Raw genomic sequence first — 27,259 nt, forward strand, 5'->3', positions numbered from 1 at the left:
ATCTCAAAGGTTTTCTCCTGTCTCGACATTGTTCTCAGAGGTTATTGCACACAGTCAGTGGAGATACCAACGCTTTGTTTTCCTATGCAGTCACTGTTAGGAAGTTGTATAGGTTTTTGAAAGGAAAGGATTAATGGAAATGCACCATATATTTAGTCAGCAACTTCCTGTCAAATCAGCACAATCACTGGATTTACTTGAAGAAGCAGAGTAAATTTGCTTTGTCCTGCAACTTTGGTGAACTTTGGCATGCAAATTCCCACCATTTACCAAGTGGAAGCCGTCTTGACAGTGACCTTTGAAGGGATGGAAAGAGTCCAAACTGGCTTAGTCAACATCTGCAGAGATTCACTAAAATATGGGAAACTGAAAGTCAGAGAGACTCTAAGAGGATCTAGTTACATCCAGGTGCAATAAAGTTCAACGGGACAGGAATAAACAGGAGATTTTAATCCTGTAAGACTTTACAGAATGATGTTAGCATCTCAGGTACAAGTGTTAGCATGCTAATATTTGCTAATGGGTTGCTACATCTGAAGTCATCGCCTCAACTATCTCTGATTTGTTTGATTTTTTTCAACATCATATACTGATATTTAGCATGGTAACTGTGAAATTTCACTATGATAGAGCAAATACTTTACAAGGTATTTGTAGAAAAATTGCCAGTCAACCCAGCTGTAGAACATTTTTCTCACACATTGAAATTCGAGGCTGTTTTAACAACAATATCTCAGGAACTATGAAAGATAAAGGCCTAATTTGTTTCTGTTATCTCTCATCATGTCACCGATTCAGAATCTGTAATATTGGGCAAGTAGATCTATGACCTTAAATATGAAAAAATTGAGATTGTCACGAAAAGTCCTATCTTTGAGCCCATATAAACAAAAAAAATGAACAATGCAAAAGCGAACTCTTGATATTTTCTGAACCATGTGTAGCTGCATGTCACAATAACACAAAATCAAATCGGTTACATTATCTAGCTTAGAGTTTCTACTAGCAACACTGATCCTTGGTGAGTTTCACTTGTGAAAAATATCAGGCGCTCTAGTAGCATTCGATTAACAGAAACTTTACTCTGACAACAAAACAATAATTTTCATTAACCACTATGCTATGTAAGTAAAAAAAAAGCATTAAAGTTCTGCATTGAGAATGCTACTGAAAGCAAAAGTACGTCAATAAAATCTGGAAATCATACGATTGTGTTTAAAGCAGAAAGACTTGAATGCAGATGAACATGACTGTTCTACTAGAATGCAGTAAATTACATTACTATTGTAGGAACCATAGTTCATAGATACACTCGATACGCAGAATTGAAACTGAAACACAAACAATACCCAACAATACCTGAAATCAATGGATTTCAGTAATTTCTCGTGTAGCCAAGCACAAATCCTAGGAGTAAATGAATGAAAGTGACACTGAAGAACAAAGTTGGCTAGAATAAATGGGAAAAACCAAAGAAACAGAGTGTTGGATGTTGGAAATGAGGCTTGATGGATCTTACCTTGACACTGTCTCCTCTTGTTAGGACATCCCAGAGTGTTCGTCGGAACTTGGTGAGGTCGATTTGATGGCCTCCTCCCAACAAACCCTGAGGAGAGTCAAAAACGCTTTTTTATAAGGAGAAAATAAAGAAAGATTCATTGACAAATAACACAAAAAGACATTTATTATGCAAACGCAGCACATGAATCAAACATTAGCCCAGAGATGCATCTGTACAGGCACTCAACATATGAGGCTTTTTCACTTCTATTGCAAATTCTTAATACAAGAAGTGCACCACAACTGTACACATCTCGTTCAAGGCATGTATGCATCCTGACACATATCTAAGGATGCACACAGGCTCACCATCTATTGTCGAGCTCCCGCCGGCCCCACAGGTACCAGCTTTATAAAAAGTGCATTACATAACTGATAATAAACTGCACCTCATCCATCTCCCATTCAGCTCACCTCCCAATAATCCCCGCTGCCATATCTGCTCATCTATTCAAGTCACTCGCTCATTAAATCACTTTTTACAGCCAAACGGAAGAAGTTTACTGCTTATAGAAGTCAAATACCATTCATCACGAAGCAAGGCTGCGGTTATACAGATATACGCTGCATGTTTTAATTCACTGGAGGACAAACGCATCAGTCCTCCTATCTCAATAAACTCCTGCAGTGGGGAAGAAAGGGGAAAAGAGGAGGAAAAAACTGACAAGCGAATTAATCTGCTGCCTTTTTTGCCAGCTGAAATGGAAGTCAGCGAGGCGGTGCATACCAGTGGATGCCCATCAGTCACAGGACCTTGTGCAAAGGCCTGAAAAAAGCCAAATGCGATGCTGCTGCTGCTGCTGCTGCTGCTGCTGCTGCTGCGCATTGGGAGGTAAAGGATGGTGATGGAGGGGTGGAGGCTGGTGCAGCTTTCAGTGTTTATTCATCTGAAACAGTGTCCCCTGGAAGCCATTTTGGCAGCGATGTATCACAGCAGGCGCTGACCTTTCGATACTATGCACAATTAAGCTAAGCTAATAAACACGACTTTGGATCTGGACGTGCAGACTGGAAGGCAGGTTGCTGTGAATCACCTCGGACGTGAATGGCATCGAGTTCTTTTGTGCTTAGGTGGTCTTTTCAAAGCCAAACTGAAGTGTGTTTGTTTCAGAGGAAATGAGCTGAATGGGAGGTTTTGTTTGAGGCTAAAGTTCACTGTTTGTTATGAAGAATTTTACTTTTTGTTGCTGCTGATGCATCTCTTTGTACAGAACATTGAGCCTGTTAAAGGAAGTGAGGGAAAACTGCAGTGAAATAGTTGCTGTCAATCTCTTATGATCAATTAAAATACTTGTTTTTTTTTTTTTTCCAGATTTAGACCTCATTTCAAAGTGTAAATGTTGCAGTGCTGGCTGGGCTGATGGAAGACTTAGTGGACTTAAACAGATATATAGCTGAAATTTCAAATACAAACAGTACAGAGGTCTGTTTGATAGATTTTTAGTTTTTAACTGTTTTCTGGCACTCTTGCTGCCAGATTTTCTTTTTTTTTAGGAAACAATAATAATCATTTTGAAAGAAATAAATCATAAATCAAACATTTTATGTTTGCACTATTTTAATATTTAATGGTTTATTTACTCTTCTGATTAGTTTTTTAAGAATTTTCTTAGCCAATAGTCAGCAGCGTTATTAACGAAAAATCAATTATTATGAGTTAAATCATCAGCTGATAATATGTACACGTTTACTACAGTGAAATAAACAAAAAAAAACTTTAAATCTAAAAACTAGCGATAGTTTTATTTCCCACTTTTTATATTTGCATTAATAAAGGTAATATTATGGGTTGTTTTATCACATCTGTCACAACAAACAGATAATCATCACTTGTCTACATACACAACCGTTCAAGAGTTAGAAATGTCCTAATTTTTGAAAGAAAAGCATTTTTTTCCCCAATGAAGATGACATTAAATGAATCAGAAATCCAGTCTAGATAATGTAAATGTGGTAAACGACTGTTCTAGCTGGAAACGGCTGATTTTTAATGGAATATCTCCGTAGGCATACAGAGGAACATTTCCAGCAACCATCACTCCTGTGTGCTAACAACCCGGATCGGGCTGGTGCTAACGCTACATTGTGTTAGCTAATGGTGTTGAAAGGCTGATTGATGATTAGAAAACACTTGTGAAATTTTGGTAGTGTAGGTGCATCTTGTGGATCTGTTAAAATTATTGTCAATTTAAAAAAAAAAAGCAAATTAGAGCATGCAGTAAGTAAGAAAATAATTTCACTACATGTTAAAGCTTTAAGCTCTTAAGGACTTTCTGTTCCTCTACAAAAGTCGAGATATTGCGCTAAACTCGTTACATAGCAACAAAAATAATCCTTAAACTGCAATTTCTAAGAGCCTCCACTGGTGAAGTGAAAATTCACCGACAGTTCTGCACCTCATACAGTCAAGCTAACACTGGGGCTGATAAAACAGTATGCAAAGATATTGCCTTACAAGAGAGAAAAGATCAAATAACACGGTTACATACTGCGCTGTGTTATTTGATAGATCCTGCTGGTCCCAGAAGCACAGTTCTACAAATACCACTTATATCTACCTGGCAGGAGAATATTGGGTTTTTCTAGTCAGAGTTATGAAATGTATCACCTTGCAAATATGTAGAAACAGCACAAACAAAAAGATGAGACATCTATTACCATGAACCCACACAACTGAAAATATTACCACTCCCACGCAGTATTAGTACATAAGGCATGTGTGTGCATACTGGATGTACACATGCATGAGCAGAAATATGCGATAAGGCTGCAGCTTCATTTGTGCTTTCTATCTTTCATTGGAGTCGAGCGACTAATAAAGAGGTGCTGCAGCTAGAAAGGAGCTCGCTAGTGATCCTCTTTTAGACTCTTTGACAGATGAGGAGCAACAGAATAGAAGTAGATTTCCCCAGGTGTCCAGAACACTGGTCATCTCAGCCGATACTGAAGGGTGAAGGTGCAAACTCCCCCAAGAGTCCCGTGGTCCAATCTGAAGATGGATTTCACGGAAACCTGGTAATTCCAGGAGTGGAAAGACTGAAGTCTCCGGTTTAATTTGGTGATCACAGATTATTCCGGTGAACCTTGAGTGATTGCATCTTTGTGAAGTTATTCGCTTGCATCGACTGAGGCAGAATCTTATAGAGGAACACTGATGAAGCTGCATTTTACTGTTTATTCCTGTCACTTCTTCGCTTATTCAAACTGCAGCTTGTATCTAGATTTTGAGGACAATATGTGGCTTGGAGTCACGATATGATTCAGTGTTTTGAGACTCAGGAAATGAATGAAAAACATGTTTGACAGATAAATATTTCATGCAATAACAGGTGTCTCAATCCGTTTCTCTTAGCTTTAGCTCTGTAAAGGGAATCTGTGAGGTTTGTTTTCATTATCGAGACTAAAAATGCAACGTGGTGACACAATTAATCGATTCACAGATTAATCAACGATAAAACAGACTAGTCAGTAATGAAATACAGCAAGAAAACGTCAAAACGCCTAAACTGCCCTATGCATTTATTTTGTCTCATTTCATTTTTTCCTGGTTTACTTACTTTTCTAAGCACAGATGCGAATAGTCAGCACTGATAATCAATAATCAGTTAGTCGATAACAGCGTTAAAAGCTTCTAGCACAGTGGACTCCTTTTGCTGACTGAGCTTTTAATGAACCATGGAGACAACTCATTGGTCAAAACTAGCTTGTTGACAGTAGCTTTAGCAGACACTAGCTAATCTTAAGAAGTTGAGCTTTAGTCAGACATCATTAATCACCACAGAAATCACTGTCATGGTGCCTGTTGCAATCTAAATTCCCACAATGCTCTCTACTTGCAGAGATGAAGTGAACGTGATCTGAGTGACAGCCTCCTCTGGTCACTAGTATATTAAACAGTAAGAGCATTTTCTAAACTGCTCTATTCATAAAATGTTCACAATACGAAGCTGTCCTCATTTTGCACAGATGTCTTATTTTTGTCTAGTTTTTCAGTTACTGAAAATGTCAGCAGTTTCACAGTACTTTGCAAAAATGTCACGTTACAAAAATTCTCAGCATGTATACTTAACAAAATGCTTTCATTTTTAGGAATATCGACATTTTCCTAAACTGTTCTCTTTCAGCATATTCTAAATTACTAAAACCTTTGTAAACTTCTGGGAAATGTCATAATTTTCCATCATGTCAAAACTTTACAAAAGGTATAGTAAAAATGTCTGAAAGTGGCTGCCAAAAGTTTTTGTCAACAGTTTCTAAACCTGTCCTCACTTTCCAGCCTTCCTAAATTTGCAAACAAAGTAGGAAAAATGTTCTCACTTTCACAACTAACTTTCCAAAAATATCCCTTTTTTCACTTTTCGACATGTCCTAACTTACTCAAAAGGTTCCCCGGTATGTGCTCCTTGGAAGGAAAGCATTAACCATCACAGAAGGCTTTGTCTTGGTGGCCCTTTGTTAGCTAAACCTCGAAAAGCTGCAGTCTTTCTTTTCCACTGAACAGAAAGTGGCTCCTCCTGGTGATACAACCAGGTACTACAGCTATTGTACAAGTTTCTTTCTGGCATGCATCACCTTCATCTTCTTACTGAATTGTCTCTTTTTTAATCTCTTAAATTCTAACGATCAGCCAATCCTTAACATCCCTATTTCTGGATAGAAATTGAATTGCTTTATGCGTTGAACTATTGGTTCAACAAAAACAAGCTACCTCTCCATGGGCTCTTTGAACTTGCATTATTCTGTATTTGCTGAGACTTTATTGACCAAAAATTAAACTGAGAAAGGGAGTTTTACACTCTTAAAGGCAATTCAATGGACCTACTCCCACCACCTAACTAAATACAGGCTTGCACAAAAAATAATCTAATTTACTGACTTACAAAAAACATTTTAAGTTGCATCAACTTAATATAGCATCATAGAATTGACTTGGAAACCTAGTTTTCTTCACCTTGAGTTTAAGATTTCAAGTTCCTAATACATTTCTAACGTAGAAATGAAAAATGTCAGATGATTCAGACAGATATTTAAAATAAACACATTTCATTGAAGACTAAATGCCAATTCCCCATCACATTGTAGTTTGTTGGCTGAATATAATTCAATTAGAGGTTTTCATAACTCAAAAAGGCAGATTTTTAGGTATGAAATCTACATAGCACCATAAGAAAAGAAGCCTTCCAACTTTAGAGCTGCAGAAAAGTATGTTCCATAAATCAGTGGTTCCTGTGGGTGATGGCATTTATTCATCTGCGCTAACTTGTCAGCCCACCCATGTACAGAATTACACCGGGCGCATTTCCAGCAAAGCTCGATTTTATCCTTTAATGATGTAAAAAATCAGGTGTTGTTGTTGGATTCTTTAATCGCACTAATGAACACTGCCTCTTTTCTTAAGATAAAAAGCAGGACGACAGGCGGATAGATCGATATGTAGCGTGGCATCAGTCTATATTTTGCCCAGTATCTGGGCCTGGGGAACATTTCATAAAGGCCATAGGGTCGGCTTATCACGGAGCTAAATGCCAACGTAATTATTAGTGTCTGGAGATAGTGGAAAGGGAAGCACATCCTGCGGCAGTACACCATATTTAATTAATAAATGTCACTCTGTAGAGGCAGTGAGGGGAGTGCGTGAGAAAAGCGAAAGAAGGCAGGCAGTCAGTGTGACAACAATAGTGACGCTGATTTAAGTGCACACAGCTGCATCCGGTACACGCAGAAAAGCACTTTATAACAGAGCACAGGAGACCAGGATTACACAAGCGTGAGAACATACGAGTCGGTCCAGGTCTTTAGTTTAACCCTTCGCTGTAAAACATGTAGCAACGAAGATTCAAAGCAGTGCAAGGAGACTACTTACATCCCCATATGTAACTAATCCGCAGCACTGAGTACAAGCAAGGATGGAGGGTGGTGTATTTATAGCAAAGAAATGATTAAAGTCATAGAAGTTGGGAATACATAGTGAGAAATTTTAGTTCATGCAGTGGAGCCAAATGTTGCCATCTACAGTCTTAAACAAAAGCTTGCATACACGTGTAAAGACCACACGTATTATGGCAGTCTTGAGTTTCCAGTGACTCCTATAAATCTTCAAATCCTGTGATGGAATGAATGGAACACATGCATCTTTGTCACAAAAAAATAATTATGCATTTTGGTTCTTTGAAAGGTGTAATACAGGCCTTTTGCAAAATATGACAAAGCCTACGAGAATAAAAGATACAAAATTGCTAGTATTTGGTTAAATGTCTTTTGGCTGTTTTCACCTCAGCTAGGTGCTTTTGGTTTCCATCCACACACTTCTGGATGTATCTTTGATTCTTCGTGACAGAATTAGTGCAGTTCGACTAAATCTGTGTTATTCGAATCTCAAAGTTATTATTCGGATGCCACCGTCACGACCGAATATTCGGATATTTCGATATTCGGGTGCAGCCCTACTGATATACATGGTCTTTACAAGCATATGTAAACTTTGCTTCATGGCTGTACATGCAACAATTAAAATATCTAATTGCCATATTTTGCTGAATATTGCATATTTAATTGTTTTGCTTTTATAAGTCAGTCTTCAGTTCAAAATGGACTCTGTTATAGATTTAAACATGATGGGGCTCAGATACACGGTATAACGTCAAAATATTAACTGCTCTACATTCCTAATGCCAGGACAAAAATTTAAGATATGATTTGTTTCCAGCATGTGTTCACTTATTATTCTAACATAGAACAGTTAGCACTGAAGTTGTGACTGTTTTGAATAAAACAACTAAAGTAACAATAATAATAATGATAATAAAAATGCTGCTTCTTTTCTAAATTGTCAATGTTGTTATCTGACTTAGTGGAGGCCTTTTTTCCTTGTCTTTTGTTTTTGCAAATGAACAAAGCTTTTCTTTGTATCACATCCTAAATTGCAGCTTTTGTTATTTCCTATTAGCTGCTTATCACAAATAATATTATTAAACTGATTTCTTCGTCCTTGATATAAAATTATTGTCTTTCCCTAACCTGAGTCAAGTTATTTTTACTTCTATGACCCTCACACTGAATTATGTTCAGAGAAGAGAGACTGAAGCCTGTTTCCTGGCATTTTGCTACCAAATTCAATTCAAACATTTAGTCAGTGTTTATATACCAGTATGAATTTCAATCCAGGTAGCATTAAGCTTCTAAAACATTCAATTTAAGATGGAAGAACTGATATTCAGATAACTCACAGAACTTCATAATGTTTTGGAAAAGAGTGGTTTACTACAAAGTCCAATTGGAGATGCAACATGTTAAGTCCATGAACCCTCAATCAAAGCTACCATCTTTCCAGTCTGCCCAGTTTCTAGTCCACAGTTTTCCAACCCAGATCTACAACCACCACAGCATCCATTCAAACTGTAAATGTGACTGTGGAAGGAGATGTTGCCAGGGAACATAATTGAAGCAGCAGCCACTTCTTCCACCACAATGTCATCGCGAAAACAAATTGGTGTTATTAGCATTTCTGAGAGACAGAGCTGAAATAGTTATTATTAAGGTTAATTCTCAGGAGGAAAAGGGGAGGAAAATTATGGAATTTTGCTCTTCCCTTGCCGTCGCGTGCGTTGTGTGATTGACAGCTTCATTAATTAGCTAGTTAGACTTGAAAGAATGGCGGAAGAATAGCGATGAGCTCTGCGTGGAATACTACAGAAAGAGGCTGCCATTTAGTTGAATTTTCTACAATAAACAGAAACTAAAGGGAGATTTGTATGCAGTGCACATTTCAGACAGGCTTTAAAATCTACCAAGTTTGGTAAACAAGGACTGACAGAGAACTGTGTTAATTATTTGACCACAAACTGGTTTTTCCAAAGTCTTCATCGTGTACAATATATATCCCTGGACGATTGAGATAGTTTAAATTTAGATTAAATTTGAAGAAAATTCCACCTTTTCCATCAACAGACTTCAGCTAAAAAGCAGATAAAACCTTATAAATGTCTATCTGTTAATATCTATCCTTGTCCAGTTACCACCACTTCCATTACCTACATTGAATTATACTTGATGTAATCAGCAAGCTAATTAAAACTTGCCGCTTGTAGGTATCTTATAATCAATCTGGCTGACATACAACTCCAAACTACAGTCTGCCTCATCACTGCAGTGGAACTGTTCACTGACAAACACGAGTTTTTTGTGCAAGAGGCCAAAACAGATCGACAGAAGATTTATATTGCTGTCCTGCACAGTTTATAGAAGACACGTCATCTTAAAGACCCCCTCAAGTGTAGATCAAGTTTTTTAATCTTGGTAAAAATTGTGTTTTCTTCATATGCTGGACAAATCATGAGCAAAAACAAGCAGTCTACATCATGGTTGGGCATTTCCACCTTAAAACCGCAGAGTACCGACGACTCAGAAATACAGACTGAGACTTCTAGGGTTTCATACGTGTTATTCCATCTCAAATAATCAGGGCCCTTCTGCTCAACCAACCATGATTTGCCTTTTTATTTATCAGAAATTATGGATATTTTAAAAGGTATGTGTTCAATTTTAGACTGTTAAATCAGGTTCCTTCGTTCTTACTTTTTTAAATTGCCTTGAGTTGAGCGGCTGCCAGGCAAAAAGGGAGTGATTTATCCAGAAATTATACCTTGGAGTTCAACTCAAGTTTGCTGCTGATCACATGGACAAAGAAAAGGCCTTCTGGAGGAAAGTTCTGTGGTCAGATGAAACAAAAATTGAGCTATATGGCTACAAAGACCAGAAATTTGGAGGAGAGAAGTAGAAGCCTTTAACCTCAGGAACACCAAACCTACTATCAAGCATGATGGCGGCAGTATCATGCTCTGGGGCTGTTATTTTGCTGCCACTGGAACTAGTGCTTTACACAAAGTAAATGGAATAATGAAGAAGTGAGATTAAATCCAAATTCCTCAGAAAAACCTAAAATCATTAGTCAGAAAGGTGGACCTTGAATGCAACTGGGCATTTCAGCAAGACAATGACCCTGAACATACATCAAGAGTGATAAAGAAGCGATTAAATCTGTCTAGAATTAAGGTTTCAGACTGGCCCACCTACCTACATTAGCATTAGTACCTGGTCTATCCACCAGATTAAGCTTCTTGCGGTTGAATACTGTGGCATCTTGATTCGGACTCGGCAGTTCCATGTTGGCAAGCAGAGGGCTTTAGCTAGCAACAGGCACCATGACAGAGACTTCTGTGATAGTTAATGGGCTCTAGCTATTGGTTATGGAAGTTGTTTAAAATTTGCATCCATATTACAGACCTACCATGTCTCAAACATCTTTTTATAGATGTTCTCTGCACTGATTTGTTTGTGTTTCCTTAAATAACTAGTATATTTCGTATATCAATATATATGGCGTCTTATTAAGTATTTGCTGCACTACATTTCGACAAAGCGTTACCTGAAATATCTCTGCAGAGGTAAGAAAGTTGCACGCTCATGCCACTGTTGTTCAGCAGCAGAAATCTGAGTCCCATCTTACTTTGGGTGAAGGTCAGAGGGGTCAGGTGTCCTGTCTCTTTGCTTTTCCTGCTGTCAGGGAGTTTGCACACAACCGGCAGTTTGTCACCGGCTCCCATGCTGCCCCCGTGGTTCCTGTGTTTTTGCTCTTTGCCCCCCTCAATCACAACCCTCCCCCATCTCAGAGTGCTACTTGAGTCATGACTACACCTGGGACCCTCTCGCCTCTTGCTGTCATTGGATCAGCTGCTGACTCCAATCCTGTATCCCCTGCCTTTTGTTCTCTGCCCACATATTAACTCTGAACTGCCTGGAGAACAGAAAAGGCAGCAACGGCGGAAAAAAAAGAAAATAGATCAAGGTCCTGGAAAGCTGTAAAAAAAAAAAAAGATGTCTCTAAATGTTTCTTATGCAACAATTTCTATCCCTCTCACACATTTCTTCTGAAGGCGACACTCCTCGGCACACAGAAGTGGGTATTCTTGTTTGGAAACAATAGCAGGCGTCCTTCTGAGGCAACTGTTAAGCTATTGCAAAGCAGATGCTTTTTTCTCTCGCCAATCAATTTAACACCTACACCTCCCCTCTCCTCCTTCATGCTGGCTTTGGCTCATCAGTTTTAAATGGCACGAGGCAGTTTAGCATTGTTCTTTTGACTTACTCAGAGGACAAGAAACGTCTCCGCTCGAGTCCTATAATCACCAATAGGCTGGGTCAGCTCAGAAGCACGGAAACATGTCAGAAAATTGCGCGAAGGCTCTCCGGTTTCTTGCACTTCTGTAGAGGAAATTATATTTCTGAGAGTCTGTAAAAACAGGATGAAGATTTGGAAACAATTTTTTCTTCCTTCCCCCCTTCTGAATCTTGTGCGAGACAGAATTGCAAAGGGAAAAAGCCATCTGTGTCTGACTCTTATCCCTGGCTTCTCCAGAGCTTGGATGAGCCTGAGCCAGCAAATGTCAGTCGGATAAAGACCAAGCCTGACAGACAGACACAGGAGTTTTGTCATTCCGTGTGTCATCCCTTTGCTAGCAAGCCCAATCTTTGCCGGTTTTCAAAAGCCCCGAGATGATGATGGAGGGGGTGGGGAGGTGGGAGGAAGAAACATTCTCAGGGTGAACGTCAGGTTGTATAACTCCTACAAGTGCCGCAACAGCTGAAACGTTATGGACGTGCACTATTCTCGTGCCCCCGCGGCCTTTTAGAGCTTTCATTATTGTCTTATGTGCTGTGCGGCGGGGTAACCATGGAAACACGTCAACAATTCCCCGCAAAAGGATATGAGGTTCTTCGGCAAGATGTTCTTCCACAAGCCACTGGTCTGTCTAAGGTCAGAGGATATTTGATGGGACTGGACATTTATAAAAACACTCAACTGTGCTGTTTAGGTTTTATTATCGATAAGATACATATACTGCAAAGGAATAAAACAGGAAAAAAAAGCAGCTGGTAATATACTGGAAATGCACTGTGATAATATAATCACACATAAGTAGATGTAACTTTTGGTATATGGGATGATTTTACATGGATTTGGCATACATTTGCATTGATAATCAATAGTTTTCAAATTTGGGAGCAACTTTTTGTCTATACTTTCATTGGAGACGAGCATTTTAAATGATATATGTAAAATGTAGGTTTATAACAGTTTGTGCTGGCTGCAGCAACACACAATGATTATCCTGTTATTTCTATAAGACAGAGACTGGGCAAAGTCAAAACAGATTTCAAACTTTGAACACAGATTTTCTTTTGACCTCATAATATCTTAGATTTTTATACATTTAAACCCAATACAATTCATATTCTGTCCTTTTTCTGCAAAAACTAGTAGATGGAATTCCAATGTACCTTTTTTTTATCGTTGTTAGAAGTCTGCCACTCCCACTGTATTGGATTACTGTCATCACAACATATTTGTCAGTATGGCGGCTCCTTTTTCTTTAGGTTCAGCTGGGCTGTTGGTTTTGTGCTAAAAGTTTATTAAATAGCAAAAATGAAAGAGATTTTATGTCCTCGCTGTGAGTGCTAATGCCACCAGTATTGTTGTGCCGTTTGGTTTCTGGGGTGATGTCCTGTTGGGCCTTTGTGTGGGGGAAAATTACATGTGTGGGTTCAGCTGTGCTTGTTCCAGAGTCTCTGGAACCCCAGCTGCCAGCCATTTCAGCTGATGACACCAGAGCTGACGACCTGCACCGCAATCCGGTTCTCCCCGCCCTCCGACCTCCCTGATTGGGCCATCCTCCAGCTTGCACACTTTGTATTAGTTTCTGTTACTGGTGGTGGGTGTTGCTGTTGTACTTATGTTTGGGTAGGGAGTTTAGTTTCTTTGTTTTGGGCTTAGATAGTTTACAAACTCTGTTAGCCTTCATTTGGTTTTATTCGGTTCTTTGATTTAGCAACCCTCACCAGTTTTGTGTTCATTGTGATCACGTTTATGTTCCGTTCCCCACTAAGCAAAAAATCTCTTCACCTCAACCAATAACATCTGGTTTTTTTTTGTGTTGCATCCAGCCAAACCCTAGAGGTTGGATCGTAACAGTGAGGATACTGATTTATAGTTATATTTAGGCACTAAAGATGTTATCAACTGTATGTTTATGAATTTTCGTGAATAATTTAACCAGTTAAAAACATTTTAATCGATAAAAGCAGAAGACAAAGGACATGCAGTACCTAGTATCACCACCAGATGGGCCCTCTTATGGTTTATTGAGGTGGAAGATTGCTGTCCTTTTGTGTTTAACACTGTAGTGAACTGAGGAGTCGGTCTGTGTTAGTAAGCACAGAGCATTGAAGGGGTTTAGCTAGCAACGGGCACCATGACAAAGACCTTAGTGGCAGTTGATGACTTCTTGCTAGAGAAGCTTTCAATAACTAAGTTGGTTCTGTAGCACACTGTAAAAACACTACCTGCAGCTCAGCAGAAAAGTTGGAAGTTTTGTCATGAGACCGTTGGTCACAGCTGAGTTATTACGTGCTTCACAATCAAAGAGCACAGCACTTTTTTTTTTTTTACAAAATCCAATAAAGAACAGAAAACTATTTATTTTTGACAATTTGATTCTGATGAAATATCACAAATTTAAGCTGAGATTCGGCATAGCGAGTCACATGCGAGCAGTTCAAGAACCGTTGGAAAGTTGAAAATCTGACAATGTTTACACTTTCTGGCTTGAGCACATGATGGGATTTTGGTCATTTTGTAAAAGACAAAATTATTTTCAAACCTGCTGGCAAGTGCTCAATGTAAAACAGTACTGACAGTTGAAAATCATTTAATCCTGCTTTAAACTGTTTACAGCTGCAGTGTGAAAGATCTTGTGGTAATTTCTGCTTTGCCTGAAATTTTAAACACATAAATTGTGGATATTTCTTTTCTTAGACATATTTGGAGAACCATTTTGAAATGGTTGGATCAGACTATCCACCAATGCGTTTGCTTTTAAGGCTGCAACTTCTACATAGTTGCTGAATCAATTATAAAAAATTAAAAGAAAACAACTTTTATTTTTCATTTCTTGTGATCAAGTATTTCATATTAAAAGTATCCTCATGCAGCTACATGTGCTTCTGAAAATACCACTAGTTGATTTCTGCATTATAAATGTTTTAGCTAACATGAGCCCAAAGATGGAATTTTTCAAGTCGACTTCAATCTTTTTTCTATTTTCAACTCATCCATTACTTGATCTACTTGTAGAATACGGCAGATTCTTAATCCCTGACATGTTGATAAATAACAGTGAAAATTTCAGGTCTTCATCTTTAATACTTCCTGAGATCTTGCTGTTCAAACAGCCTTAAATTTCGATTGGTGATCGATGCGTTCACCTGGGAAGCAGAGCTAACATGGATCGTCCAGGAGGAAACGCTGCTCATCACACAGTGTGTTCCCTGTTTTAAAGAGCTGCAGTCGTGACATCAATAGTATTTGTCAAGTGGTTAAAGCTGATGAGTACACACACACACACACACACACACACACGACTGCTTTGAGCTCGCTTTGCAAGACACAAAAGTCAAAAGTGGTACAAACAGAGGTGTGTCATTCTTAAAAATCTGACTGGTTTGTTGGAGAAAAAGCTAAATTATTTCAGAAAAGAGCTACATTGAGCTAAGATGAGGCAGCTCTTGATATGTCAGGACTTGTTGGAGCTGCACAAAATGATGCCACTTCACTTTGCTGCTTCCCTCTGACCTCCCACTGCTTCCATTACCTGGACCATCCGGACAACCTTGAGCGAATCCAGTCTTTGGCGATTACATAACAAAGAGATTAGAGGTGCAGGAAGAGGCCAGAGAAGTAAAACAAATACAAAAACACCTCCCCATTCTCTACATTTTTAGCAGCTACATCAGCATGATATAACTTTAAGGCACTCTAGCCTGGAAGCAAAAGAATGTGAGATTTTAGCTGTTGTTAGAAAGGTGCCCCCTTTTTCCATTTTTTTCCATTTCTTCCATCCTGCAGCAGGCGTCTAACACGAGGTGATAATCTTGTCGGAATACAGAAATGCAAAACCTGTCCGGTGTTTACAGTCGAACTTATCCGCCGGCAAACACAGCGTGCATCAGTAAGCCTGCGCACACACTGTAAAGTAACATCACGGCCTACATCCATACAGTCGGTAACACCGGAATCCTAAGTACAGCTTAGGTCTGCAGATATTAAACTTCTGGGTTATTCTCAGTGACGCGAGCGCACACACCGCTGCCAAAACAAGGCATTTCAGAAAGTTAAACAGCAAGAAAAGAGGGGGAAAAAGCCTCCTCAGAACACACACGTTTAATCCTGGAATCACTGCAAGCTTATGAAACCGCCGTACGAGTGCACGAAACAGGAAATTCTTGGAGGCGAATGAGAATTCTCTGGGATCGTGGCAGAAGGAAAAAAAAAAAAGACAGCACCAGAGGCCCAGCCCATGACAAAACAAAGAGATTAAATGACCTGTGAATGTGACTTTCCATTAGCTCAGATTCAACTCAAGAGGCCTGCTGCCCCCTTCTGGAGGCAGCCGAGACTCCAGCGAGGAAGATGAGCTGGAACTCCTGCCTGCATCCTTCATATTCATGTGTTTTCGGTTGAGTAAACGCGCATCTATTATGATTTCTAAGCTGTTTTCATGCAACTCAATTACACTGTAAATTGCACCCATTTATTCTGCATCGCCGTCCCTGGCTCCTTGAACATGTCGCACCCTCACTGCGGATTAAAGCAAAGGTGAGATCTGCCCTCTAACAACCCCGAAACAGAATGCAAACATGCCGAGGCCCCTCTGAAGTGAGATTTCAGTTTTGGCGAGGGCCAAATGTCAACCAGCTCCAGCAGATGGTGTGAAGAGCCGAGACTCCGACCTCGGCCGCTTGTTTTTCTGGATGTTTGTGAACATCAAGAGAGTCGAGCGTCGCTGCCAAGACGGTGAAGGTAAAAGTCACGGCGGGTCAGCTCTGGGCTCTGTGGGATGTTGCCGAGTCGCCACGACGACAGAATAATGTCGGATCAACAGCACACGGAAGGTTTCTGGAAACTGTCTGATGCACAGGGAGGGATTTTTGTCTTTTCATCCATCTTTTCCTTCAGTTCTTCGTCAATTGTGCCGTCTGTCTGTCCTTTCAGGGATTACTGAGGTCAAGGTTTAACCTATTAAATGTCAAAAAAATTGTGGAAAAACTCAACTTACAGTGATGTAAAATGGAGACAATGTCTGAAATCCTGCAGCTAAACTTGTTCAATTCTTTGCTTTTTAATCTACATTAAATTTTCGTTAATTTATGAAAATCAGTACTGTGACTAATTTGACTGACTAAAAACTGATGAACAAGTCTCTACATGGTCTTTTTTTGTTTTCCATTTTTCGTTTCTTTCAGTTTTGGTCGATGGTACCATCAGTGTGTCCTCTTAGGGATTATTTAGGTAAATATTTAACCTAATAAATATCAGAAAACAGTCATAATTCAAAGTACAGTGACGTAAAAGGGAGAAAATGTCCAAATTCCTGCGTTCAAGCATCTAAACTCACTCATTTTTTTGTTTTTTTGCTCAATAATCTACTTTAAATCCTTATTAATTGATGAAAATTGGTACTGTGAACATTTTTACTGAATAAAAACTGATGAATGAGTCTCTACATGGTCATTTTTTTTGTTTTCCATTCATCTTTTCCTAGAATTTTGGTCGATGGTGCCATCAATGTGTCCTTTTAGGTATTAAAAGTCTGAGAACAGTAAAAATTCAACTTCACAGTGATGTAAAATGGAGAAAATGTCCAAATTTCTGCATTCCAGCAGGTAAACCCACTCAATTATTTTGCTTTTTTGCTCGATAATCTACTTTAACTTGTTGCTAATTTATGAAAATTCAGAAATCTTAATTTGTCCCCAGGGGACAATTAAAATTGGTACTGTGAACATTTTTACTGATTAAAAGCTGATGAACGAGTCTCTGGTTGGTAAGTTTTTTTTGTTCTCCATTCCTCTTTTCTTTCAATTTTGGTCGATGATGCCATCAATGTATCCCTTTAGGGATTTTTAAGGTAAATATTTAACCTATTAACTGCCAGGAAACTGTGAAAATAATCACAAGTACAGTCTGAAACTTAATGTACAGTGATAGTAAAAAACACAAAAAAATCTCACTTTTGAATTGAATCGGTGAAAATAATAATTAGAAATTGAAAAATTTTAAGGGTGGAAAACAAAAACGACTAATAATCAGTAAACTGCTATAAAACTGGACTGAATTTCACACAAAATATCTCTCCAACTTTAACATACGAGGTCAAATATGATACTTTTAAAGTAGGTCAGCGCACCATTACTTCCTACTTTGATCGGAATAATACACAAAAAGTAGATTCATGGATTTGGTGATGCAACAAAACATTAAAATGCACAAATTTTATTAAAATTGTATCTTGATTGCATCAGATTTTACACAAGTACTAAACAAAGTGGCTGAAGTGTGCAAGAATATTGTGAAAATACAGCCAGATTTTTCTAAAATATAGTTACAAACTTTTATTTTTTTAAAGACTTAACTAAAAAAACTCACTTCAAAGCACGAGCAAAGAATATGACTGATAAAATTATCTTTCTTGGCATTAATTATTGTTATTATCGGTTTGTAAAATGTAACAGACTAAAATACATTTCTATCTTTCAATAAATGCTCTAAAACCATAAAAATGTGACGTCGCCTTTATTGTTTGGGGTGTTTTAGTGCCAAATGGACTGTTAAATGTCAATTCTGTATCATAAATATTAAAAACATTTTGTTAGACATGGTAAATGGTACGTTTTCAAAGAATAAATGTTGTAAATTATAGCTAACTACAGTTAAAGTGGATTACAGTGGAAGTATGTAACTAGAAAGTCTAGTTTCATTTTTCTAGCAGACAGCAAATAACTTTTAAATTGTAATTTTACTGGTAAATGCATCACCGTGTGTGCAGACGTGTAACCAGTTCGACTATACTACAACCTTTTTTTCTATTAAGCTCAGAAAAAATCTGCTACTTCTGTTGCTTCACCATCTCGAAGGTGGTTACAGATGCCAAAGGGGTTCATTATAATGAGATCTTTAAGGTTCTTTGTCTACGCACTGCTGATTCCCAACTACACTGTCGTCATTTCTGCCTTGTTACCAGCTAATGTCAGCTCCTCTGCCATATATACGAACCCCTGGGGTCTGGCCTTTGCTATTAAACTGTGAAACAAGCAGGATTTTTATAGCCACGAGCTAGCTGTTATGGGGAAATCCCAACCTTTCTTCCTTTAAAAAAAAAAAAAAAAAAAAAACTCTTCTTATCAGCATGGAGGTTTGCTTTTTCAAATCGGTGGAGGGTTTCTGTTGGAAAAAGAAAAAGATGCTTCGCTCTCGGTTCTCCTTCTCGGTTTCTGGAAGACTGAGTGCGAGGCTTTAAAGTGTAGATGGATAAGTGAAATTCACCTCCACACAAATGTCCACGGCTCGAGAAGGAGGCAATTTCCTGCAGCTCTGTCCACGTTGCTGCAGTTCGGTCACACATCGGCGCTCCTCAGAATGTATTGTCCTTCGTTTAACGCCCAAGAAAGTAAAGTTTTTCCCTTTTTCTCAGACGTTATTTAGTGCAAATGCTGAATGTGCTGAATAAATTACATAGAAATCGCAATTACAGTCTAAATCTCTGCTTGCAGTGATAGCTAATTCCTACATTTCGGAAGCTAAAAACACTTAATATTTTGCATTTTGCTTGATAACCTACTTTATATGTCTGCTAACAGAGCTTACAGTGATATAAAACACTGAGAAAATGAGCTAATTTACATTTAAGAACGTACAAAACACTTCATTTGGGGGAATTTGCTTGATAACACACTTAATATTCTTGCTAATAGTACTTACAGTGATACAAAACACAGAGAAAATTAGCCAATTTACATTTAAGAAGGTAAAAAAGACAATACTTTGTATTTTGCTTGATAATACACTTTATATTCTTGCTAATTGTGCTTACAGTGATACAAAACACACAGGAAGTGAGCTAATTCCCACATTAAAGAAGGTAAAAACACTTGATATTTTGCATTTTGTCCGATAAATTACTTTATATTCTTACTAGTAGAGCGTATAAAAGACACAACATTTGCTAATTCCTATATTTAAGAAGCTAAAAAGCACTTAGTGTCAGTATTTTGCCAGAAAATCTACTTTGTATCCCTGTTATTAGTGCTCAGAGTGATATAAAGAAGTTTATAACACTTAATATTTTGCATTTTGCTCGATAATCTACTTTAAATCCCTGATAATGGTGCATACAGTGACATAAAACACAAAAAGTGAGTGAATTCTTATATTTAAGAAGCTTGATACACTCAATAATAATCTACTTAAAAATTGTAAAGTTTTGAGTATTGAAATGACATCTTTGATTGATGCTTTCTTCTTCTAAATGTGAGCAAATCTACATTAACAGCAACCTTTTCTACAGGAATAAAAAACATAATGACAGAACAGTGAAGGAAAAAGACCCTTCAGAATCTGCCTTTTCCCTGCCGAGCACTGCACCTTCCTTTGATCTACAAATTGTTCTCCTGAAAATCCTCGGCATTCTCGAATTATCTGAGCCACTGAAGCGGAAACTGAATTCTGTCGAAGGCCAAAAGCTTCTTAAGAGAAAGGAGGGGAAAAAAGAAGTAATAAAAAGATGTGGAAATGACACAAATTCAATAAACTTGCGAAGATCAAGATTCAAGATGCGGGTGTGGGTGTCCCTTTTCTTTCCGTTTAGTGGTTTATTTCAAAGACTTTCAATTACAGTCTAAAACTCAACTTACAGTGATGTAACAATGTAAGAAATGTGATCTAAAAAACATAAAACAAAATCTATGTTATGTTGTGTATCTTTCTATCTTTTTTGCTTAAAAATACACTTTAGCATCTTGCTAACAGTGATTACAGTGATATAAAACACAAAAAATAGGCTAATTCCTATATTTAAGGTATTACAGTCACTTTATGGTTTGCATTTTGCCTAAAAAACTACTTTAAATCCTTGCTAACTAAAGAAAATTACTCTTGTATGTTATTTTATAGATTGACAACCGATCAACCAATGTTTTACTAACCTGTTTAAGGTATTAAAATGGGTAGATGTCCCCAAAAAAATGCCATCTACTTGACAGGATTTACAACGTATTTGTGATTTTAAAGCCACCGAGACACGAGGAATCAATAAAAAAAGGATTAGCAGCAAAATCATTCAACGAACTAACACAAAAAAAGCACAGAATGAACTTCTTACAAGTTCAAACTGTTGCTGCCTCTGGACCTTGATGAACACGAGGCGGCTTGTCGGTTCTCATGTAAATTGCCTTTTAACGTTGGCCTGTTTTTAATTTGCCCGGCTTGATCACCGTTTGTTGCGTCTGCATTTTCATATTCATGCATATTCATACGGATGCAGCTGAATTCATTAGCAGCTCTGTTTAGCCAGAGAGAGAGAAAAAAAGGCAACAACAAACGAGCGCTGATTTTTCCGCTACGACGCCACAGTCTTTTCTAAAAGTGGCTAAAATTAGTACAAACAGCCCCATCAGAGTGGAGGATGTTCCCACTGCAGCCACAAACACAGACAAACTTAATTTCAACATTTAAACACGTCTGTAAACACATTTTCAGCGAAGTGACAAGATGAACTTCTGCTGCCCTGTAAGTGGGAGAACCCAGCAGATGTTTTCTTTTTCTTTTTTTATTGGAGTATGACTGTGCATATAAATGGAGGTAAAAGTTGAGTCTATTTTGTTTACAGTCAGAGATTTTGAGATGTGCTGCCTCGATAGAAGGAGGCTGGATGGGTTTAAAGTGAAACAGACGTTTTCACACACAGCAGCTTGAGGGAAAATTGCTGTTGGGGGGAAACTGAGCTCGTCCTGTTCAGAATTCAAATGAAAACGCAAGAAACGAGTGGAGGAAACACTGACAGTCCAGCAAAACAAGATACCGAAAAAGGAAAAAATAAAAAGACAGAGGACGTAGGGTGAATGTAAACGCACGATATCAGCTTGTTTGGCAAAACGGAGCAGATAAAGTGGAAGACTGGACTAAACTGCAAATGTTAGATCATGATTTTGATCATATAAGGTCAAGTAAGGCGGTATAAGTCAACAAAATAAAGAGTTTGCATCAGTGTTTTTGAGTTAAGTTCACTTTTAATAAACAAGAAAAGCACTCGGAGAGCGCAGTACTCCGCCAAGGCTGCTGAGTCGTCGTATGACTTCCAACGGAAAGTCCCGATACATTCGCAGTGGTGGATTTGTAGTAGGATCACAATCATGTGATCGACAGCAGGCAGCTGACGTAGCCTTCACCTGTTGTCATAGCAACAATGATGTCATGCTGCTATCTCACAATGATACAGAAATTCTTAGCAAATCCCTGAATCCACACTAAGAGCCGCATCACTGCCGAAATCTAATCAATTGGTCCTTGTGTCATTTCTGACCTTCTCTGAAAATTTCATGTGAATCCATTTGTCTGTTTTTGAGAAATGTTGCACACAGACAGATTAACAGACAGAAGGACAAACGTGCGTCGATCATCACATAACTCTGCCGCATTCTTTGTAATTCTCCAATAACTATGTTCACCCAACAAGCTATACTGAGTTGATTTAATTAGATATCCTTCTACAATTAAATGTATTTTTAATTATTTAAACATTGATAGCATAAAGATAAGTTTTTAATTTGATTATTCATAAAAAATAAGTGGCATCAACTAGTTTTTCCTTGTTAGTTAAAAGGATTCTTGAAGTGTTATCTGCTCAGTTTCTATAATTCTGAACACAAGTGGATTTCAAATTGGCAAAATAAAAAAAAATAAAAACTCTGAAGAGGGAACTTAAAATCCTTCATGGTGAAAAGAACCCCACAAAAACAATGAAAGGAATAGGTTCCTTGAATTACTTTTACAGCGTCTGAAGTGTATGAATGGACATGTTTTCATTTACATCATCCGAATTTAGTAAAAACTCACCATTAATCCACAGCTGAAACTAGCCCTATTCAATGCAATACTGACTCCAGTTTGGGTAATATCTGTTTAAAACTACAGATTCCAGCTGTCTGCGGAAACTTCTCGTCTCTTTCCACAACGTAAAACAACATATTTATGAGCCATTGTTGAAGATTCGTGTCCTTTGAAAGCATTAAATGAGCTCGCAGCTGGTAGAAGCCGAAAACACGGATGAATGCATTGTTGGGGAATAATTGACAATAAGGAAAATATATAAAACCGGCAGCTTTAAACGATAATCTCCTCCAGCAGAGTAATTGACAAGCAGTCATTCAGCAGCGTATTTGGATGGAATCTGTACAATATGTTGGTCTTTTGTCAGAGAAAGTGCCACATATAGTCAGAGAAACTGTGAAAGTTGTGATTTTTTTGGCCAGTTTTGTTCTGTTAGTTGCTTATAACGTCAAGAATAAAGGAATTTTACTTTATCCTCCTATAGCCGTATCAGCTATGACCTTTAAATAAACAAGGAACCAAACGACACCAGGTGTCACAATCTAAACAATGAATCACTTTTTGCGCATTTTCTCTGTAACCAACTTCAAGCAAATGAAAGATCTCATTTTTACTTCTGCTTGATACCATGATCATCTTCTAGACGAGATCAATTTAGTCATATCTTGAAAATCACAAAAGCTATGAAGTTATGATGGCTCAAAATTGCTCGGGAAAGTAGCCCTATTTGAAAAGTAAGAAGTTTCAACCAAGATCTAAGTACTTTCAGGGCTTGTAATTCTGAAATATTCGGAGTATGAAGATAAAACTTTGCTTGGCTTCCATAAAGACACTAAAGTTATAGTTAAAAAATCATCTGAGTCTGAGGGGAGCCGGGCAGGAAGTACCAACTGACATTTTATTGTTATTTCCAACTTTTCTAGAATTATTAAAGAAACAATAAACTGGTGAACAATTTTATAACGATAAGACGATCAAAAACCCATTGATTGACCCTCTTAACAGAAATCAATTCAACCTTGGAGCTCATTTAGTCAGCACGTTCTACATTGAGCATTCATAGCTCTGGTGCTAGCATGACACAAGTGTACACAATTTTGGGAATTTGTGGACAACTTTACCTACTTTACTTATCTAAAAGTGAAAAACAAGCCTTTCCACAAGTGTTAAAGCACTGATACACCGTCAAAAGTTCACCAGTAATCATGTCGCGCATGACTTTGTTCTACTTGTAAAGCCACTCATGAAGAATTGTCAGCTGATAGATTCTTCAAATCTTGTGGTAACACTCAGCCACCGAGGGCTCCTCAGAGCAACTGTTAATCTAATTGATGCCTACAACGCAGGGAAAGGCTATAAAAAGATATCAAATGGCCTCCAGCTTGCAATTTCCACTGTCTTAAATGTCATTATGAAATGGCAGTTAAGGGAAAGTTTGGACGTCAACGTGGAAGAAACTTTGAGGCAAAGCAGCAAAACTACAAACCGGCTAGAAGGTTTAGCTGATGGTTTGCAGGTTCTTCATGAAGATTCATCAGGAGTAATCCTGCCCATCCAAATGTTGTATGAACTCCATGAATACAGAACAACTCACCAGTGCTTCGTCCTCGGAGAGAAGTCGCTCCTCGTCGTGAACCAGCACCACTTTAGCCTTGACTTCATCCACTGTTATACTGTAGGGGTTACAACATGAGTGCATTAGTATTCCTCACAGTTGTTGTGTTTTTGTTGAATAATATAGGGTGATTTAATCATGATGCACTGCACATATGAAGGTCATCACCTCTGAAACACACACATGTTCACAAAGTATGTATGCGCTAGCAGGATATTTGTATTTCAACCTCACTTGCTGTAGGGGGATTTAAAGTTTTCATATAGAAAAACACTGGCGTCTAAAAAAAATACGGCATTTCCACCAAAAGTTTCACCTTAAGGTCATTTTCTGCTTTTCTAGAACTCCATTGAACCACACACAAAGCAGCCCACAGAACAAACTAAATAACACCTATTGTCCTCCAACATTTAGATATTTTCTTCGGCCATTCTTCCCCGGTGCTGGATTCCTTCCAGAGGCTCCGCCTAAACCAGCACTACTGAGCTGAGATAATGACTGCGTGGCTGGGATCAATCTCAGGAGTCCATCAAAAGCGGAAGTGCAGGCAAACAAGCAAAGCGAGCGGCTTGTTCCACCACAGAGGATCAATGCAGAGAGTAAGTGCTGGAGAAAAACAATGGATCTCGCCATTGTGAGGCGGCACAGAGGCTGGACATGTGAAGTAAGCTGGCTCTTATATTACAGCATATAGAACCACTGCATTACAAAAACAGGTGCGTCACACCTATAGGACGCTTCAGCGAGGAACGTGGTGATAAATATTAGGAACACAGTGATAAATTCTGACAGAGGGGAAGGGATAAAAAGCACAACCTGTTCGTGGGCCTTTGGGGAGGCTCCATCATGGTTCATTTCCTGAAGCAGTTGGTAGACTCTATTTATAGGCCGGCATACTGGTACCAGTTAATCCTGCACTGGGCTGCCAACTGCCTGCCAGCTGGCACAGTAGGCTGCACTTGTGTGTGGTGCTGGGGATGAAATAATAGTGAGGAAGGCCAGAATGTACCTTAATGACCAATGTGTGCAGGGAGGATTCATCCCCAAAGAGCAAACTGACAGAGAGAAACTTTCAGACTCTATCTTTGCAAACTGCAAACTCAAGATGTGATAGTGTCTTCTACTTCCTTTTACTGCATTATTGCTACTTTTTTATTTTATCTCCATCAAACAGCTTTTATTACTGCTAATGTATTTATGTTGAAATCATGCTTAACTTCATTTATCCACTGTTAGCATCTCTGATCTTCTTTCTGTTGTAATATCGTCTTCTTTTGTTTATTGGCTGTCTGTCATTTTGTAAACTCTCACCTTACAAGGCGCTGTGTAATCACAGTTATTATATAAACAAACCAGACCGTAGATAAAGATCTTTATAGACAGTTAATCTTTATAACAGAATCTTGGCAAAATCTGTACTTCTTTTAAATGTGCATTATATAGAATCATAAAGAATATGCAATAAGGTATCATGAACATTTAGAGGAATCTGTGTAATATTTTAATTTCTGCGTATGGAAGAATCTCTTTAATATCAACAGCACTTACGTCTAATCCTTGTTCATTTTGCACTAACCCCTTTGTGCTAGAAATGTATCTGCTGCTTGTGGGATCTTATTTTATCTTATTTATTCTTTGAACCTGCTGCTAATATTTGCACTAAAACAAACTCGGCAGCATCTTTCCTATACGAGTGGATTCAAAACTTTACTAGGGCAAAAATGGAAGTGAATTTTGTTGTAAAGTAATAATCGGTGACTAAACGGAGCATGTTCTGAAGTAGGGCTGGGAGATATGACCAAAATTTTATATCCCGATACGATAAACATCACGATACAGCATATTTTTGGTAAATTCAATGAATAAATGGGACCGGGCAGCACAATACCTTACAAAGTACGGTAGTCTGATCCTTGTCGGTCTTTTTAAATCCAAACCACCGCCATATGACAGAAGTTCCCCCTCTTTTAAGTACAAACTCATCGGTTTGAGCTGGTTGTTCGTCATCTTGTTGTTTAGATTGTTCTTCTGAGTCGAGTCCACCGTCTTCCTCCGTAGCTGTTTATGTTTAACCACGTGTTGCCAACTCCTCAGTAAGGAAAGTCGCTATTGGCTGTCCTAAAAGTCGCTAAATGACATCATCTCCGAATTTGCATATTTCCAAGTTTGCATGTAATTGTAATCAATGTTGTAGGAGAGAGGAATAACGTTGTGGAAGAGACCAAAAAGTGAGCATAAAACACCCAAAATATGTTTTTGAACTAGAGGCTAACTGCTGTGGTTTATTTCAGTATGACAGTGAAGAACACATTTTCATTTATATTCCGCTCCGCAAGTCTGGATAGGATCTTTAGTGATTTTGCACGTGCGCGATTCATCTGCCGTCTGGCCGTGGAGTGATGTGGGTCTCCCCTAATCAGACACCAGGACTGCTGTGGGGTTACTGGACTGACAGTCTGTGCTTTGGGAGGGGGAGAAGCTCACAGCAGTACCTGCTGCTTGTTGAGGACAGTAACTGCAGAATGATACGAGTTTTCCTGTCAGAGTCTCCAAAACGGCAGAAAAAGTCGCTAGATTTGTTGCTAGTCGCTTTTAACAAAAAAAGTCGCTAGGACGCTTTGGAAAGTCGCTAGATTTAGCGAGAAAGTCGCTAAGTTGGCAACACCGGGCAACACTGCCGCGTGCCTGGGCTTGCCGTAAGGTACGTCAGTGACGTAAAATACTGCCATAAAGTGTGTTTTGCGACACTGCGATATAAACGATAATACGATAGACATTTTATATCGTCCAGACGATATATATCGTCATATCGCCCAGCCCTATTCAGAAGAATCTGTGCCATTTCTGAATTTCTACATTTAGGACAGCGTGTGTAATAACAGGACTTTTGCATATTTTTTTAGTAATATTCCTGTATTTTTTGCACTATTCCCTTTGCTGTTGTAACACTGCATGTTTCCTTGCTGCTTATGGGATCAATAAATGCTTATTTATGTTATTTTGTGGTCTGAACCTGCCGCTAATATTTGCTCCAAAAAAAAGACTCATCTTTACTTCTGACAAATTCCTGTATGAGTGGATTCGTG

General features: G+C 38.4%; 1 protein-coding gene across 2 annotated transcripts in view; it reads right to left on the reverse strand.

Annotated features, from left to right (window-relative positions):
* The window catches only part of LOC110949534 (glucosidase 2 subunit beta-like), a 155,506-nt gene that overhangs the window by 104,235 nt on the left and 24,012 nt on the right, over positions 1 to 27,259 (reverse strand). For both annotated transcript variants that reach the window (XM_022191649.2, XM_022191648.2), the window contains exons 8-9: positions 24,153 to 24,231; positions 1,520 to 1,606 (exon numbers count right to left, since the gene is read on the reverse strand). In XM_022191649.2, the coding sequence (XP_022047341.1) occupies positions 1,520 to 1,606; positions 24,153 to 24,231 (166 nt within the window). The remainder of the gene's footprint in view (positions 1 to 1,519; positions 1,607 to 24,152; positions 24,232 to 27,259) is intronic.

The sequence above is a fragment of the Acanthochromis polyacanthus genome, chromosome 23 (assembly GCF_021347895.1).
Source record: "Acanthochromis polyacanthus isolate Apoly-LR-REF ecotype Palm Island chromosome 23, KAUST_Apoly_ChrSc, whole genome shotgun sequence".
Classification (NCBI taxonomy): Eukaryota; Metazoa; Chordata; class Actinopteri; family Pomacentridae; genus Acanthochromis; species Acanthochromis polyacanthus.